Raw genomic sequence first — 16,286 nt, 5'->3', positions numbered from 1 at the left:
CAAGTTGAGTTGAGCAGCCACGAGTCTTGCGATTCAGCAGCGTAGCTGACCTTGGAAGACACGCCTAGAACAAAGGGCTAGTCACCAAGGTCTGCTGCCCGGCTTTGTTCAGTTAAGGGTGTTTGAAGCAGAGCCTCCGTTTCTGAGCTGTCAAAGCCCAATCAAGGCCACCACCAGCCAGTGCTAGATCATCAGCCACTCAAACGTGGAGAAGAGGTGAGCATCGCTTCAGCAGGAGGGTGACTTTTGTAATGTTTTCATAAGGGTCCAGGGCTTCCGGAGACGCTACTGTAGTTTGTGTGGCGATGCCATTGCAGACACATTAAAAAAAAATATTTTCCCTGCATTATACGATTTATTTTTAAAATAAAATACAATAAAGCAAAAGAAAGAAAAGAAAAACCGCCCATAAGAGTCCTATTTTGTTAACGTTTAGATGTCTGTCCTTATAAAGCCCAAACACACACACACACACACACACACACACACACACACACACACACACACATTCATTTTTATTGATACGTATTTTCAAATATAAAATAAGTTATGTTTATCTCCTAGTATAGGTTCAACAGCATTAAAGACATTTTTTTTTACATCTTTATTGGAGTATAATCGCTTTACAATGGTGTGTTAGTTTCTGCTTTATAACAAAGTGAATCAGTTATACGTATACATATGTTCCCATATCTCTTCCCGCTTGCGTCTCCCTCCCTCCCACCCTCCCTATCCCACCCCTCCAGGCGGTCACAAAGCACCGAGCTGATCTCCCTGTGCCATGCGGCTGCTTCCCTCTAGCTATCTACCTTACGTTTGGTAGTGTATATATGTCCATGCCTCTCTCTCGCTTTGTCACAGCTTACCCTTCCCCCTCCTCATATCCTCAAGTCCGTTCTCTAGTAGGTCTATGTCTTTATTCCTGTAAAGACATTTCTAATGGGTTATATAAACCTCCTTTGGAAAGAAAATGGAGATTTGGGAGCCTTTAGCAAAGAAATGTGAGTTATGGAAAAGTCTCAGTGTGGTTACTGCATTACCCATATTCTTGTTACCATGGTGATATTAACATCTCAGGAAGAACAAAACCAGTAAGTAAGTGGAGGCCAGAGTGGTGGGAGATAGACCTTTTCTAGAGAATTGCTCTCTGCATGCCATGCAATCTTGTTCCTGCCTTTTTCATTTAATTCCCTGAATGCCACATCAAAGGAGAATCTCCTATATAATTTTTTAAGGGAATGTTTTTGTCTTAAACCCATGAGTACACTGGAGCTTATTAATATCCTACCCTGTGGTATGGGATGTGTGTTGTTGTCGTCTGAGGAGCTGAAGTTTCTAAGCTGTAGCAGCCTAGACTGAGGAGGAAAGTTCTCAGATACATGCTGGAGCCCTGGCTCTCATCCTGGCTGTATCATCGGTCACTGATGTGGTCCAGGGCAAGCATCTTCATCATGTAGGCTGCATTTTTCTTTTCTTTTTTTTTTTTAAATTTATTTATTTTATTTATTTATTTTTGGCTGTGTTGGGCCTTCATTGCTGCACACGGACTTTCTCTAGTTGTGGCGAGCGGGGGCTACTCTTCCTTGCAGTGCACGGGCTTCTCATTGCGGTGGCTTCTCTTGTTGCGGAGCACGGGCTCTAGGCATGTGGACTTCAGTAGTTGCAGCACGTGGGCTCAGTAGTTGTGGTGCATGGGCTTAGTTGCTCCGCGGCATGTGGGATCTTCCCGGACCAGGGCTCGAACCCATGTCCCCTGCATCGGCAGACGGATTCTTAACCACTGCGCCACCAGCAAAGCCCTGCATTTTTCTTATTAGCCAGATAGGAGAGAGATCAATCAACCTCAAGCCCTTCCCTTCTGCCTGACCACCTTATCTGACAGGGATGGAGGCCTTTCGCAGAAGAGAGTAGGTATAGTACAGTGTCAAAGCAAACAGCAAGGCAGTCAGGCTGCTGGAGTTCCACGCTGGTACTGTGGCTTACTTTCTGTGCTCCTGGGCAAGTTATTCATGCTTCTTCAGCTTTGTCACCCATAAAATGGGTCCGAAAATAGTACCCAATGCGTAGCATCATTGTGACCGCACGAAATAATCCATATAAATTGCTTAGCGTGTGGGCCAGGGTCCTGGCCATGTTTGTGCTGGTGGTGGTGATTAATGCTTACATCTGGGAGGAGACCCATCAGTGTAAGACACAGTCACCTGTCAAGCGTGACACATGTCAAGCAAGTGACATCATGTCAGCTCTCTAGAGTACTTCTGGAGCTGGTCAGAAATGGTGCGTCCCAGAATGTTGGAGTTACAGTGTTTGTGTTGTGTCTGTCAGCATGAGAAGGGCAGCCTTTACCAAACGATTAACATGACGTTGTTTGAGACAGTAAGAATGCCAGTAAAAAAAGATCATAGAAATTGGAAGGTACATATTTCCCTTTGTTTCACTTTTCGTCTTTGAATATATGCCCTGCTTCCTGCAGTACAGCTCTAGAATTGTTGCTCTGAGAACATGTTTAAATGACCCGAATAAATCCTATTTTGAAATTCTGTGAAATAAAGTTCTATTAAGTTAGGAGTTGGCAGTGCTCGCTTTATTCATTTGCACTTTAAAAGGGAATAATTCATTAGCTGTAGAATTTTCATTTCCTCCACTGCAGCCCTCCACTGAACATTCGGACCATTGTTCACACTTCCTGTTGTCAGAAGGTGCACTTGGATGAGCTCAGATGCACCCTGGTCCCCTCCTGGGCATCTTAGTTCTTTCATGAGAAAATCTTGCTCTTGTTCCTCTGGTGGTTTGAAGCATATACAGGAAGGGCGAAGGGGCACCTAGAGCGAAGCGTTTAGGACTTTGAAGAACCAAACGTTGCAGAGAGGTGAATTGGGGACACATGCGCGATCCTTTATTGGCTCTCTCACAAGTCAAAGCGGTAGGTTCCAAGAAAACAAGTTCAGGTAGGAGATCAGCATGGACTATCATAGTTGAAAAAAAAAAATTGAAAAGCTAAGCTGTGATGGACATGAAAGGATTAGACTCAGCTCCAGGAAGTGGAGGCTGAGGCCCATTTGCACATGTGAAATGAGGCTGGAGATGAATGGCGAGTCCAAGCCTATGGGAAGGGACTCCCCGAACCCCTGGCTGGGCTGAGGGCACTGGCCTGGATCCTGCAGGTAGAAGGGAGTAATTGCAGCATTTTTGGTTTGTTTGTTTTTGAGAGAATTGGCATGATACACTGTATAAGTTTAAGGTATACAGTGTGTTGGTTTGATACATTTGTATATTGCAGTATGATTACTACAGTTTTTGTTAGCTAATAACTCTAACATATATAATTATCATTTCTTTTTTGGGGTGAGAACAGTTAAGATCTAGTCTCTTAGCAACTTTGAAGTTGATAATAGTCTTGTTGACTGTAATCACTGTGCTGTACATTAGATCTCCACAACTTATTTATCTACTATTTGCAAGTTTGTACCCCTAAACGACATCTCCCCAACTCATCCACCACCCCGCAGCCCCTGGTCACCGCCATTCGACTATCTGTTCTTATGGGTCTTTAAATGGAGAAGTGGAATAATGGCTGGCATGTAATGGGGCAGGGCTGGGATAGCTAAACCCCCTTCAGTGCGTGGGACATCCTCATGCCAGTGACAGTGTCCCAACCAGAATGCCAGTGGAGCCAGTGGTGCCCCCTCTGAGACAGCATTGCTGGATTGAACATCTCTTTACAGCCAAGAGATGGAGAGATGGGAATGTCCCCAGATGGGAAAGAAGGGCCGGGCAGTTCGTGTTCACTCTGGGACTGCTCTGCAGAGGGCAGCAAGCTTCCCCCATGATGCACCCCTCAGAGTTGGTTGGACTGGAAGACCCTGAGGGTCCTTTCCGCTTTTACTACTGAGACTTTGAAATAGGAGGTGGAAAAAACTTATCCAAAATTCAAACTAATTTAGGAAATGGCTTTCATTTATGACTACGTACTCCAGTAAGTTTCCTATACATTATTTCCTTTATTCTTCACAGTTATCCCGTGAGATGTGGGTATGAGTTCCATTTTACGCCAGGGAGCGAGAAGTTAAATAACTTGTGTTTCAATTAAACTGTACGGCTTCAAGGTGGCAGAGCTTGAGCTAAGAACAGCAAAGTAAATCAGTCAAGTAAAATAAGACAATAAAAACAAGCAAGTAAAATAAACGACATTCAGACTGTGTAGTTCATGATATTCTAACATCGGAGGGCGTGTGTACCGGGCTTTGGACTTAATCCAGGGTCATCCCAGGAAAACCAGAACTGCCAGTAGTCTCTCTTCGACCAGCTGGCTACTCGTTTGCTGCCTGCACCAGTTGCAAAATGAATTAAATACATTTTTCAAGATTTTAAAGGTTTTTTTGTTTTTAACTCACTACGAAATCCCATATCGCATTTAAGGACGTTTTAATTGAAAGATGAGCAAACTTAAAAAAACTGACACATGATCAAATTCATTCTAAAAGGTAATGCGTTCATATTTCCACTACATGTTATTTATTATCTCTATCAGTTCTGCATTTTTGAACCCCTAACGATCATGCTTTGAAATGGACTCTCGATATTTAGAAACGTAATGGCTTTATGACGAAAAGGTATCATGTACGTTTTCTGGTAAGAAATACAAGGCAGGCTTGTCCAAGGAGCACGTCCCTCTGAGTTTGAAAATGAAAAACCATTTTCTCATAGCCTCCAACCGGCCTTGCAGCCGGTTTTCCCTAGCTGGCCAGCATCTTCCCATTCCCCTGGACCGGGATTCAGTGCTTCAGGGATGGGGCCTCGCAATCTGTGTTTTTTTAACAAGTTCCTCAGGTGATTCTTCTGATCGAGCCTATTAGAAAACATTGACTGAGGCCGTGCTATGAAAATCTTGTCTCCATATAAATTGTCTAAAGTTGAGTCACAGAAATCGCAAAAAGTTTTTTGCTTGTAAAAACTACCTTTATGTTTATAAGCCCATAATAATATAACCTTGAATTTACAGCATATTTACAGCTTACAGCAGCGGTCCCCACCCTTTTTGGCACCAGGGACTGGTTTCGTGGAAGATAGTTTTTCCACGGACTTGGGGGCGGCGGGGGGGGTATGGTTTGGGGATGATTCAAGAGCATTACATTTATTGTGCACTTTATTTCTATTATTATTACATCAGCTCCTCCTCAGATCATCAGGCATCAGATCTCGGGGGTTGGGGACCCCTGGCTTACAGAATACTTTTATGTACAGTGCATCATTTGAGACCCACAAGAATAGATAGTTTTACAGATGAGAACTGAGATCCCAAGAAGTCCTTTGTCCCAGATCCTACTGAGAGTAAGATGGAAGAACAAGGATGTGCGTCCAGACCTTCTAACTCATTTCTTATGTCTCAGTGTGTGACCGTCAGCCCCCAGCAGCAGTGGCAGATGGAAGCTGAGGCCGGGATGTTGGCCCCTGGGTAGCTGTGGTCTTGCTGGTCCCTGGAGGAGCTCCATCTCCTTAGAACGAGTATACTGCACACAGATAAAGCCATTTGCACTAGACTGGCTTTATTTCTTTCCAAACCATCTTTCTTTAGAAACTTCAAAGACATTATTTTCATTTTTGACGTGTTTGAAACTTCAGCAAGAATCTAATTTATTGGAAGGCCAAGTGAGGGTAGGATACTTGAGAGACTAACAGTTTCAAGTTCACTGACATCTCCAAAGCCCGAAAGAATGATTTATTTTCTGGAGGGGAAAGAAAAGTATTCAGCACAGAGATTAATTTAATTTCAGATTTATTAGAAATGATATGAGTGTGGAAAATTTATAACTATAAACCACCTTCATTTTTTTGTTTTTAAGAAATTTTACTAGTAGACTTAGAAAAAAATATAGACTGTTATTAAAATTACAGCATTCATTAGAAAGATTACAGGAAATCTATATCATTAGATTAACTCATTTTAAATAATTAAACTTTTTTTTTTTTTTTTTTTTTTTTTTGGCGGTACGTGGGCCTCTCACTGTTGTGGCCTCTCCCGTTGCGGAGCACAGGCTCCGGACACGCAGGCCCAGCGGCCATGGCTCACAGGCCCAGCCGCTCCGTGGCATGTGGGATCCTCCCGGACCGGGGCACGAACCCGTGTCCCCTGCATCGGCAGGCGGACTCTCAACCACTGCGCCACCAGGGAAGCCCAACAAGTTATTTTGATTTGTTTGAGTTTTACTCTCCTCATCTGTAACATAAAGAAAGAAAATAGATAGTACCCCTTATTAGGGTTGTTGAGTGGGTTAAATGAGATAAGAGTTACGGAATACCTGTGAGTTTCCTTTCTCTTTTTGAATTAATCTCATCTCTCCCCTTGGCAGTCCTGTGATGGAGGCACTGGAGGTATTATGTCCATTATACAGATGAGAATATAAGTCCATAGAGGTGTGGTTTGGTATATTTCACTATTTTGAGATAATTCCCTACCATGATCTCTTCGAATATTTCTTCTGCCCTATTTTCTCTCTTTTCTTTATGCGTCTCCAATCAGCTATTTTATATCATCCCACAGCTCTTGGGTGCTCTGTTCTTTCTTTCCATTCTTTTTTCTTTTTCCTTTGTGTTTCAGTTTGGATCATTCATACTGGTGTATCTTTCAGTTCACTGATTCTCTCCTCAGCTCTGTGAAGTCTGCTGATGAGCCCATCAAAGGAATGCTTCATTTCTGTTTTTTTTCACTTTTACTTTATATTTTTATTTAATTTTTATTTTATATTGGAGTATAGTTGATTTACAATATTGTGATAGTTTGAAGTGTACAGCAAAGTGATTCAGTTATACATATATATATATATATATATATATTCCCTCTTTTTCAGATTCTTTTCTTATATAGTTTATTACAGAATATTGAGTAGACTTCCCTGTGCTATGCATTAGGTCCTTGTTGATTATCTGTTTTATATATAGTAGTGTATATATGTTAATCCCAAACTCCTAATTTATCCCTCCCCCCAACCTTTCCCCTTTGGTAATCATAAGTTTGTTTTCTATGTCTGTGAGTCTGTTTCTGTTTTGTAAGTAAGTTCATTTATATCAATTTTTTTGATTCCACATATACCTGGTATCATATGATACTTGTCTTTGTCTGATTTCACTTAGTATGATAATCTCTAGGTCCATCCATGTTGCTGCAAATGCATTATTTCATTTTCTTATGGCTGAGTAGTATTCCATTGTATATATGTACCACATTTTCTTTATCCATTCCTCTGTTGACAGACATTTAGGTTGGGAATACTGCATTTCTGACAGTGTGGTTTTCTTATCAAGTGTTCCCGTTTGACCTAAACTCCCTAACTTTTGTTGCATGTCGTTCCCCTGTTCCACTAGATAGACTGCAGACACTGAGGAAAATAGTGTCCCTGCTTGGAAGCGGCATGTGTCTTCCTTCTCCTGTCAGGCTGTACATGTGGAAGCCCAAGCCGGTTGAGTCCAGAGTTGAGCTGAGTTTCCATTTTGTTTGCAGCACAGGTTTCACGTTCCTCTAGACGGGGCTGCACCGCCTTACGCTGAGGGTGAGGGCCAGCCGTCAGAGATTTTCCCTGGTTGGTGCGCTTCCCCCGCTCCGCTCTCCCTGCATCCCTGTAGCACAGAGTGTCTCTCTCACCAAGCTCCTGCCGCCCTCAGGAGCCGGCTACAGTTGCTTGTTCCGTTAGGCTGGGGCTGAGGGGTCTTTCATTCTGGATCCGCTTCAGTCGTAGGGAGTATGCCCAGGCCTCAGCTCTGGGTCTGTCTCAGCACTCTCGCCCTTTCTACCATGGCAGCCAACCTCTGCCTTGTGTACGTGGTTGTGATCTCGGGTGGCCTCAGCCTGCAGCGGCTTGAAGCCGGACTTCAATCTGGCCAGAGATTGAAGTCAGGCCGCGGCAGTGAGAGTGCTGGACCCTAGCCGCTAGGTCGCGAGGGCCAGTAGCCAATGACAAGGCCCTGGCCCATCAGCTTGGTAGAAAGGAGTTTCCACAAAGAGACGGTAAGTAGTGAAACAAGTCAATTGTATATTAGGAGGAAAAAGAGTCCATGTGAATAGACACACACGGGCAGACTCAGAGAGAGAGTCGTGCCTTTGTGGTAGTTTGTATCACTTTTATGGGGCATTTCTGCCGGGTTTCCTCTGGCCAAGCATCTTGCTTTTCCTGGCTCTGAGTCTGTATTGGGTTTAACTCAGGGTCCTACCCTATGTGTGCATGCATCTCTTAGCCAAGATGGATATTAGCCCAGAGGCCTGTGGGAAGGTTGACATCACCTACTCTGATGTGCCCCCTCCCTTTTTGGCCCCCCAGGAGGCTTTCTGCACACGTGTAGTTGGGAAGGTCTCCTTGACCTCAAGAATGAGGAATATGTGGTCTCTTTTATCTGGGCATGGCTCAGGTTCTCCTCCCTCCTGTATTATGTTCATCTTGGAGTATCTGTCCACAGGGGACAAACTCCAGCTGCCCAGCCTGGGGCCCATCTATCTCCTGTCTCAGTTGTAGATTTGAAGGTTCCTCATATATACTGCCAAACTGCATCCCAGAAAGCAGGCACACATTTACGCTTCCTGAGCAGCTAATGAGGTTCTCCTAAACAAGCCTTTTTGTCTTTAACATCATTGGACTCTTGATTCGGTGGGATTCCGTAATTTTGTGACCCGCTTGTATAATGGAAATGCAGCAGTGGACCTGGTACCTAGTAGAGCATAAAAGATTTTTACTGGTTAACTGAGGAATCTAAATACAAATGTCCTGTTGACCGGTCCAAAGGTCCCACTTTGATTTTGACTTCTTCCTAATTGACAGAAGCAGTCGCTACCTGATTCGGGAATACAAAAGTATGTGTTTCACTCAGAAGCTCCATTTGACGGAGATGAGAAGCCTAGTCTTTAGGCGAAGCCTTTATGATCCCTGACTGGAAATACCACACACACACACCCTACCCCGAGGATCTAGAAAACTGAATTCTGATGCTGATTCTGCCTCTCATTAGTTGTCTCTTAATATACAGATTACTGATCAGTTCTATCCCTTAGTTGATTGATCAAATGGGATTAATGATATATATCTTCCTTCAGTAGATTGTTGTGAAGATAAAATGAAATTACATAAGTAATTTACAACACTTATTAAGTGCTGTAGAAATAGAAAGTAGTACTCTAGGAGGGGTCAGAGCAGTGTAGAAAAATGTGGGAGTTTGAATTTCAAGGCACCCTTTTGACATCTACACATCACCGTAAGATAGAGTCCATGAATATGGAAGAGAGCAAAATTAGAAATAGAGCTCTTTCCTCTCACTAAAATTAGCCTACTTGTGATAAAGGTTAATTAAGTCCTTCTCCACCAGGCAAGAGCACATCTTTAAAGGGAAATAGCATGTCAGCCCTGACTCACGCTGGGGAGTGATGAGGTCTTTGTGTCGTATCCCACTCTGAGCTCGGTAAGCTCTCCTGTTGGACTGTGTTTCCTATAGACCTAATCTGATGCTGCATCTGCTGTCTCAGGCCTAGAATTCATCCGTAGTGCTGCTTGGCTCATTTACATACTTGCACTCAGACAACGGAGACAAGCAAGACCATCAGAAAGTTTCTTTCTGCCAGCTTTCATTCATACGCAAAATCATCCACCCCAAAGAGGGCCAAAGCATATGCAATGCACAGCCTCTATAGTTTTAATTCCTCTTTTGTCACCTGTTACACACCGTTGAAACCATCAGCCACAAGCTGATAGGTCTAGAGCAGAGATCAACCAACTACTGCCCACAGGCCAAATCCAGCCCACCAGCTGTTTTTGTAAATAAAGTTTTATTGGAACACAGACACTCCCGTTTCTGTGCATGTCACGCGGGGCTGCTTTATCGCTACAAAGGCAGCACTGACAAATTGCAATGAAGATGGTATGGCCTGCAAAGCCAGAAATACTTGATATCTGGCCCTTTGCAGAAAAAGTATGCCTACCACTTGGTCTAGAGCAATGATACTAGCCCTGTCCACTCCCCACCAGCATGACTAAGGCATATATCTTTTACTCAGATCTCTTTCTCCTTCTTTGACTTAACGAACTAATTATTGTGGAACTGATTTATACTTTAGCACCTAAGAATAATGAGGTGAAGAGTTGTTCACATGGGAGAATGTATAATGACTAAAAGCATTTAACTAGAAAAGCTTATAGAAAACACAAAAGAATGTGTTAAACAGCTCTCGATGAGGATGCAACTATACAGTAAATTCCCCAGTTTAATCAATAAATATATGGGCATGGAAAAAAGAAGGTGGAATAGGGCATCTGTGGAGATTTTAAAAGAGATTTAAGGGACATTTCAACCTAATGCAAGTTGTGGATATTCTAATCTGAACCACGGTACTGAGAAAATTGGGGATAATGGGAGAATGTAAAAACACTGACAGATCTTGGCTTTTTGAAAGAATTATTTTTACTTAGATAAAATTAATATTGTTATTATTTGTTTACAAATATCCTTATCTGTTAGAGATAATTAAGTTGCAGTAATTGGGGGTGAAATAATAGGATACCTAGGATTTTCCTTCTCCTCTTAAATTCCTTCAGGCAGAAAAAATAGTAGGGAGTATAGAAGAAATGATATTGGCAAGGTTTGACAATTATTGAACCAGAGTGATGAGTACATGAAGCTCATTATGGCTTTCTCTCAAACTTTGTGTCTGTTTGAAAATTTTCATTTGAAAGCGTTTTTTTCAAAAGCATAAGTTTAAGAGTCATATTTTAATTTGAATCTTGGTTTTGCCTGCTGTTTCTAACCTGTAAGATGGTCATTGTGATTCAGATTGTATGTGACATTGTGAGGATTATGAAAACTAAGTGAGATAGTAAAGAGTTTAAGGCAGTGCAGCGTAACTCACAGGACATGAATCAATACCTGGTAGCTATTATATTGTATCTGCCGTCACATGACAAGAATGTAACCCCTTATGAGCCTCGTTCGTTTATCGTGTAATTGACTTTTGTGAACTGCAGACCTTAAACCCATGTTGTTGCTACACAAGAAGAAGGAGCCAAAATAGAGACTGTTTTCACTATGTGCACGTATTTCCTTGACAGTCTGGACGTAATCACAGCACCTGTCAGATGAGTGGAGGAAAGGACTGTGGTATCCAGGGGATCTTGATTGGAATGTCAGATTGTCCTGACCATATGTCTATTCCTCAACAGTAATTTTTTTTTTTTTTTTTTTTTGGTACGCGGGCCTCTCACTGTTGTGGCCTCTCCTGTTGCGGAGCACAGGCTCCAGATGCGCAGGCCCAGCGGCCATGGCTCACAGGCCCAGCCGCTCCGCGGCATGTGGGATCTTCCCGGACCGGGGCACGAACCTGTGTCCCCTGCATCGGCAGGCAGACTCTCAACCACCGCGCCACCAGGGAAGCCCTCAACAGTAGTTTAAAAAAAAAAAAAGCAACATAGTCATTTTTCTGTGCAATTGCTAATAAATGCCTGTGAACGCTTTTTAGCCCATCGCGCATGGGAAGCCCTGTGACCGTGTAGGGCACTGACAGACTTCCCAGTTTGAGTTCCTCTTGTCTCTCCTTGACAACTTGTACTCAGATGACCCAGAGCAGGCTCTGAGTAACATGACACTCCTTTCAGTAAGTCTCAGCTGACTAATCAGCCACTGAGTCAACCATTCAGTAGCCAGTGTGCATCACACACAGTGATAGGAAAACATGTTGACTTAAATGTGCAGGATGTTAGAACAAAAACTATCACCATGTCATCCATCAATAATGTCAATCAAAGGAAATAAACTTGGACCCTACGCCACAGAGTGTGTCCCTTAAAATTCATCCCTTTTGAGGTCTCCTTCTGAGTAAAATTACCGTCAGATAGAGATGTTGGGAAGTATTCTATTCACGATGGATATTTTTTTAAAAAGGTAAGAAAAGTGTGAGGATGTGTTGGGGAAGGTTTAGGAAGCAATGTTTTGGTTAAACTCAGGTAACACTGTACTTTTTTCTCTGTTCTTCCACAGAATGACATCACTCCTTTACATGTTGCATCAAAACGAGGAAACGCCAATATGGTAAAACTATTGCTTGATCGAGGAGCTAAAATTGATGCCAAAACAAGGGTAAGAGTGCAACTTATGTGCCTGCTTACGCTTATTTTCAGGAAGCAGGAATACTTCTCCTAGTACTTTTGTTGCTAGTCCAGCCCTGGCTTTATCTTTATGTCCTTTGTTGTAGTCTCTTTAAAAAATGACTGCTAAGTTGATTCTTCGTACAATGGGATAATGATCCTTATTTATAAATCTTTAATACACGTTTAAATAGTACCTGGCTTTAATTATAGAAACTGAGACCTATGTCCAGAGTTTTAGTTGAGTTAAATTTTTAAGCAGTTAATCACTACTTGATATTGCAGGCAGGGCTGTTGGGCCAGTTTGATATTAAGACTGACGGTTATTCTATTTAAAAATAAATCTGTACCCCTTTGCACATTGCTGGTGGGAATGTAAAATTGTGCAGCCACTATGGAAAACAGTAAGGAGGTTCCTCAAAAAAGTAAAAATAGGGCTACTATATGATCCAGCAATTCTACTTTGGGGTATATACCCCCAAAGAATTGAAAGCAGTATCTTGAAGCCATATTTGCACAACCAGGTTCATTGAAGCATTATTCCCAATAGCCAAGAGGTGGAAGCAACCCACCTATCCATCGACAGATAAATGGATAAAGAAAATGTGCCGTGTACGTACAGTGGAATATCATTCAGCCTTATAAGAAAATCCTGTCACATTCCGCAACATGAATGAGTCTTGAGGACATTAAGCTAAGTGACAGAAGCCAGACACGAAAGAACAAATACTGTATGATCCCACTTACAGGAGGTATCAAGAGTAGACAATCATAGAAACAGAAGTAGAACGGTGGTTGCCTGAGGCTTGGGGGACAGGGAAATGAGGAGTTTTTGTTTAATGGGATAGAGTGTAATATTGCAAGATGAAAGTTCTAGAGATGTTACACAACAGTGTGAATACAGTTAACACCACTAAACTGTACACATAAAAGTGGTTAAGAAAGTAAATTTTACAGTGTGTTTTTTTTACCACAATTTAAAAAAAAAAATTTTTTAAATACAGATCAGTCTAGCCTGGTGTTTGACATGTTGCTTGTTCTGTGTGATGCACTGTGTGGGGAGGGGAAGGAAGTGAAACTTAGAATCAAGTGGGAATCCCGGATGGTGAGCTTAGCTGGTTGACTTAGGTCGGCGATGTAACCTTCTGCATGTAATTTCTCTATCTGAAAATACAATCAATGGCCACCTTGAAGGGTTGTTGCAGTGATCAAGCTATTGTTTGTAAACTGTGTTGACGTAAAGTAGACCAGAAATAATCTCAGCCATTACTAGTAGAGGCACACCTCAGATATATTGCAGGTTCAGTTCTAGACCCCTGCAATAAAGTGAATATTGAAAATGTGAGTCACAGGAATTTTTTGGTTTCCCAGTATATATAAAAGTTATGTTTATACCATAGTCCATTAAGTGTGCAATAGCATTACCTCTTTTAAATGTACATACTTTAAATTTAAAAAATACTTCACTGCTTAAAAATGCTAACCATTATCTGAGCCTTTAGCAAGTCATAATCTTTTTGCAATAGTAACGTAAAACTCACTGACCAGAGATCACCATAACAAATAAAACAATAATGAAAAAGTTTGAAATATTGCGAGAATTACCAAAATGTGACACAGAGACACAAAGTGAGCAAAGGCTGTTGGAAAAATGGTGCCAATAGTCTTGCCTGATGCAGGGTTGCCACCGATCTTCAATTTGTAAAAAAAAAAAAAAGCAGTATCTGCAAAGAGCAATAAAGCGAAGAACAATAAAATGAGGTGTGCCTGTATAACTCAGAGCTCCAATTAACATTAAACTTCTAACCAGGGATTTTCTTTTTCAGCATTTCATGTAAGAGCAAAATGTGGTCTCCTAAACATCCTCTTCTCTAAGGCTTTCGGAGAGTTTTCCCTGTCCTGTAATTGTATCTCCCACAATCCTCTGGTTCCTCTTTCCAAGAATCCTGATCTCCATGTTTCTAAAACCGGCCCAGTCACCTGAACTTGATTCCCGTAGCTCCTGGATTCACTACTTTATTATTCCCTGCATGTATTCCCTCAATCAGTAAATGATTATTGAGTGCCCACTGTGGGCCGGACATAGCTGATTAACAGAGCAAAACAAGACACTTCCCCTACCCTCGTGAAGCCGATAGGTAGTTTGTCTGCTGTGTGCTGTGACCCAAAGACAGCCCAGCCATGAGTATTTAGCAGGAGACCCGGACTTCTTTTTCTTGGTAACTATTAAACCTGAAAAACATGTATGTAGCGTAAAAGAAACAAGCTTCCTAGAGAGGAGGAATGAAGGAAGTTGAAGGTTGACCCCCTGCAAGACTGTCTGACTGGGGAAGTAAATTGAAGAGAGGTCTCATTGCATTGTCTTGGTATTATTTGCTAAGAAACCATCGCCGGTATGCTAGAACTGTTGTTTTAAATGGCAGGGGTCTTCCACTGAGTACAGGCTGCTTAAAGTAGTTGTAACAATAAAAGTTAGAGAATCGTTGCTTATGCCACTTGGTTACCAGTAGAGCTAACGGGTCCCTTGTGAATAGGGAGAATTTTTGTGACGAGCAAAGAGGGGTACTCGAACCAAGGCAAACAGAGAAGCTTGGGGGGCTGTACCTGGATATCCAGCTGGGGTTTAACTGAGTGTGTGGATTAGAAGTGACCTTATTTCTCCCTCTTTTGATACAATCATCAATCACCAGCACAGCAAAATTGCCTGTCAGTCATTTTGCATCGTTTATCAAACACTTACTTGCTGTATTTGGTACAGCGGGAGGAGGACAGCATATAGGAGATTCAGGTCCCATCTTAAAGGGGCACATGGTGTCACGGGGAGGACCAGGGTGAAAACATACAAGCACTTCTGGGTCAAAGCATCAGACCTACGGAATACTGGACATAGGCGAATTCAGTATACACTTAGTTTCTATGCCCTTTTGCCTCCCTGTTCTGAAAGGCTGTCTTATGTTAAACAAGATGTAGACTTCTTTTTACCATCCATTCGGTTTCAACGTGGCGTTACTTTTCTTCTGTGTTATATGAGTGCCACGTGGATGTGAAGGAGCCTTAGAAAACCGAGAACAGAAAAGCCTGTCATTCTTCTATTGTTGTCCTGCACGGGGTGGGGGGTGTCACTCGGGCACAGACTGAATTCCTGGCAGACCCTATGGAAGAAAGCATAGTACATACCCCACATATGTCAGCTATTTCATGTTCTCCCCATCAGAGCTTCCCTGCTCTCTTGCTGAGTAGTGACTGGGTGTGTGGGTGAAAGGGAGAGAGCCATAAAGTGTCAGAAAGCCCTGGGAACAAGCCTCAAAATGGAAAGCAAATTTTTTTATAAATACAAGTTCTAATGACTCAATCCAGTAGCTCTTTAGAAAATAAATATTGTTATCTACCCATCTACCTCCTGCCAGGTACTTCCTACTTTTGTAGCTACCTTGTTGCATCAACAATCTGACCTGCTGCACACCGATCCCCTTGGGTTTAGGGACAGGAAAACGAATCTGGGTTTCACCTGAGGGGCCAGCACGCTCTAAGGGACCTTGTTGGCTTGCTCTGTCCCCTTGCACACCTTACCGACATAATAGGATTCAGTTTAAAAGCAGACGCTTCTTAGTGCCCTTTCAATCAGCGAAATAAATTTGAATTGTGGTCAGAGTAATTTAAGTGGGATCTGACCAGCTGGAAAAGCAGGATGAGAGTGAATTTTTTTTTTACCCTGATCTCTAGTCTTAAGTGTGACTAGCAAGTGAGATCATGAACTGAGGAAAGTTGATCCCCCTGAGTCTTAGTTTCCATCTCAGTACAGTTAGTGGGTTGTTCCCAATGATTTCCCAAGCTCTCCCAGCTGCTGGGGCACCGGATGCTGTAACTTTAAGAATAATTAGTTAGAGTGAAAGTCAGGATGGTGGTGTATGTTGGGGTGATGTGACCAAGATGGCGAAGTAGGAGACCCCAGCCCCCATCACCCAGGAAGATCAACAATTAGACAGTGATCCACGATCAAAGAGAGGTCAGGAGTCCACTTAAGAAACTCCAGCAACACAGTGGAGCAAAAAACCTGAGAATGCTGCACAAAAAGGGAAGGAAGAAGGGCTTCATTTTGCCTGCGTCATCCCATTCCCTGGGCCAGCACTGCTCAGGGCCAAGAGTGAGCCTCCCCAATTAGAAGGAGTTCCC

General features: G+C 42.5%; 1 protein-coding gene across 22 annotated transcripts in view; it reads left to right on the top strand.

The window, feature by feature from the left end:
- ANK3 (ankyrin 3) overlaps window positions 1-16,286 on the top strand; it is a 688,018-nt gene that overhangs the window by 489,087 nt on the left and 182,645 nt on the right. For all 22 annotated transcript variants that reach the window (XM_049696621.1, XM_049696616.1, XM_049696615.1 and 19 more), the window contains one exon: window positions 12,007-12,105. In XM_049696621.1, the coding sequence (XP_049552578.1) occupies window positions 12,007-12,105 (99 nt within the window). The remainder of the gene's footprint in view (window positions 1-12,006; window positions 12,106-16,286) is intronic.

Source organism: Orcinus orca, chromosome 14, assembly GCF_937001465.1.
Source record: "Orcinus orca chromosome 14, mOrcOrc1.1, whole genome shotgun sequence".
NCBI lineage: Eukaryota > Metazoa > Chordata > Mammalia > Artiodactyla > Delphinidae > Orcinus > Orcinus orca.
This window is presented reverse-complemented; position numbering and strand designations above follow the sequence as displayed.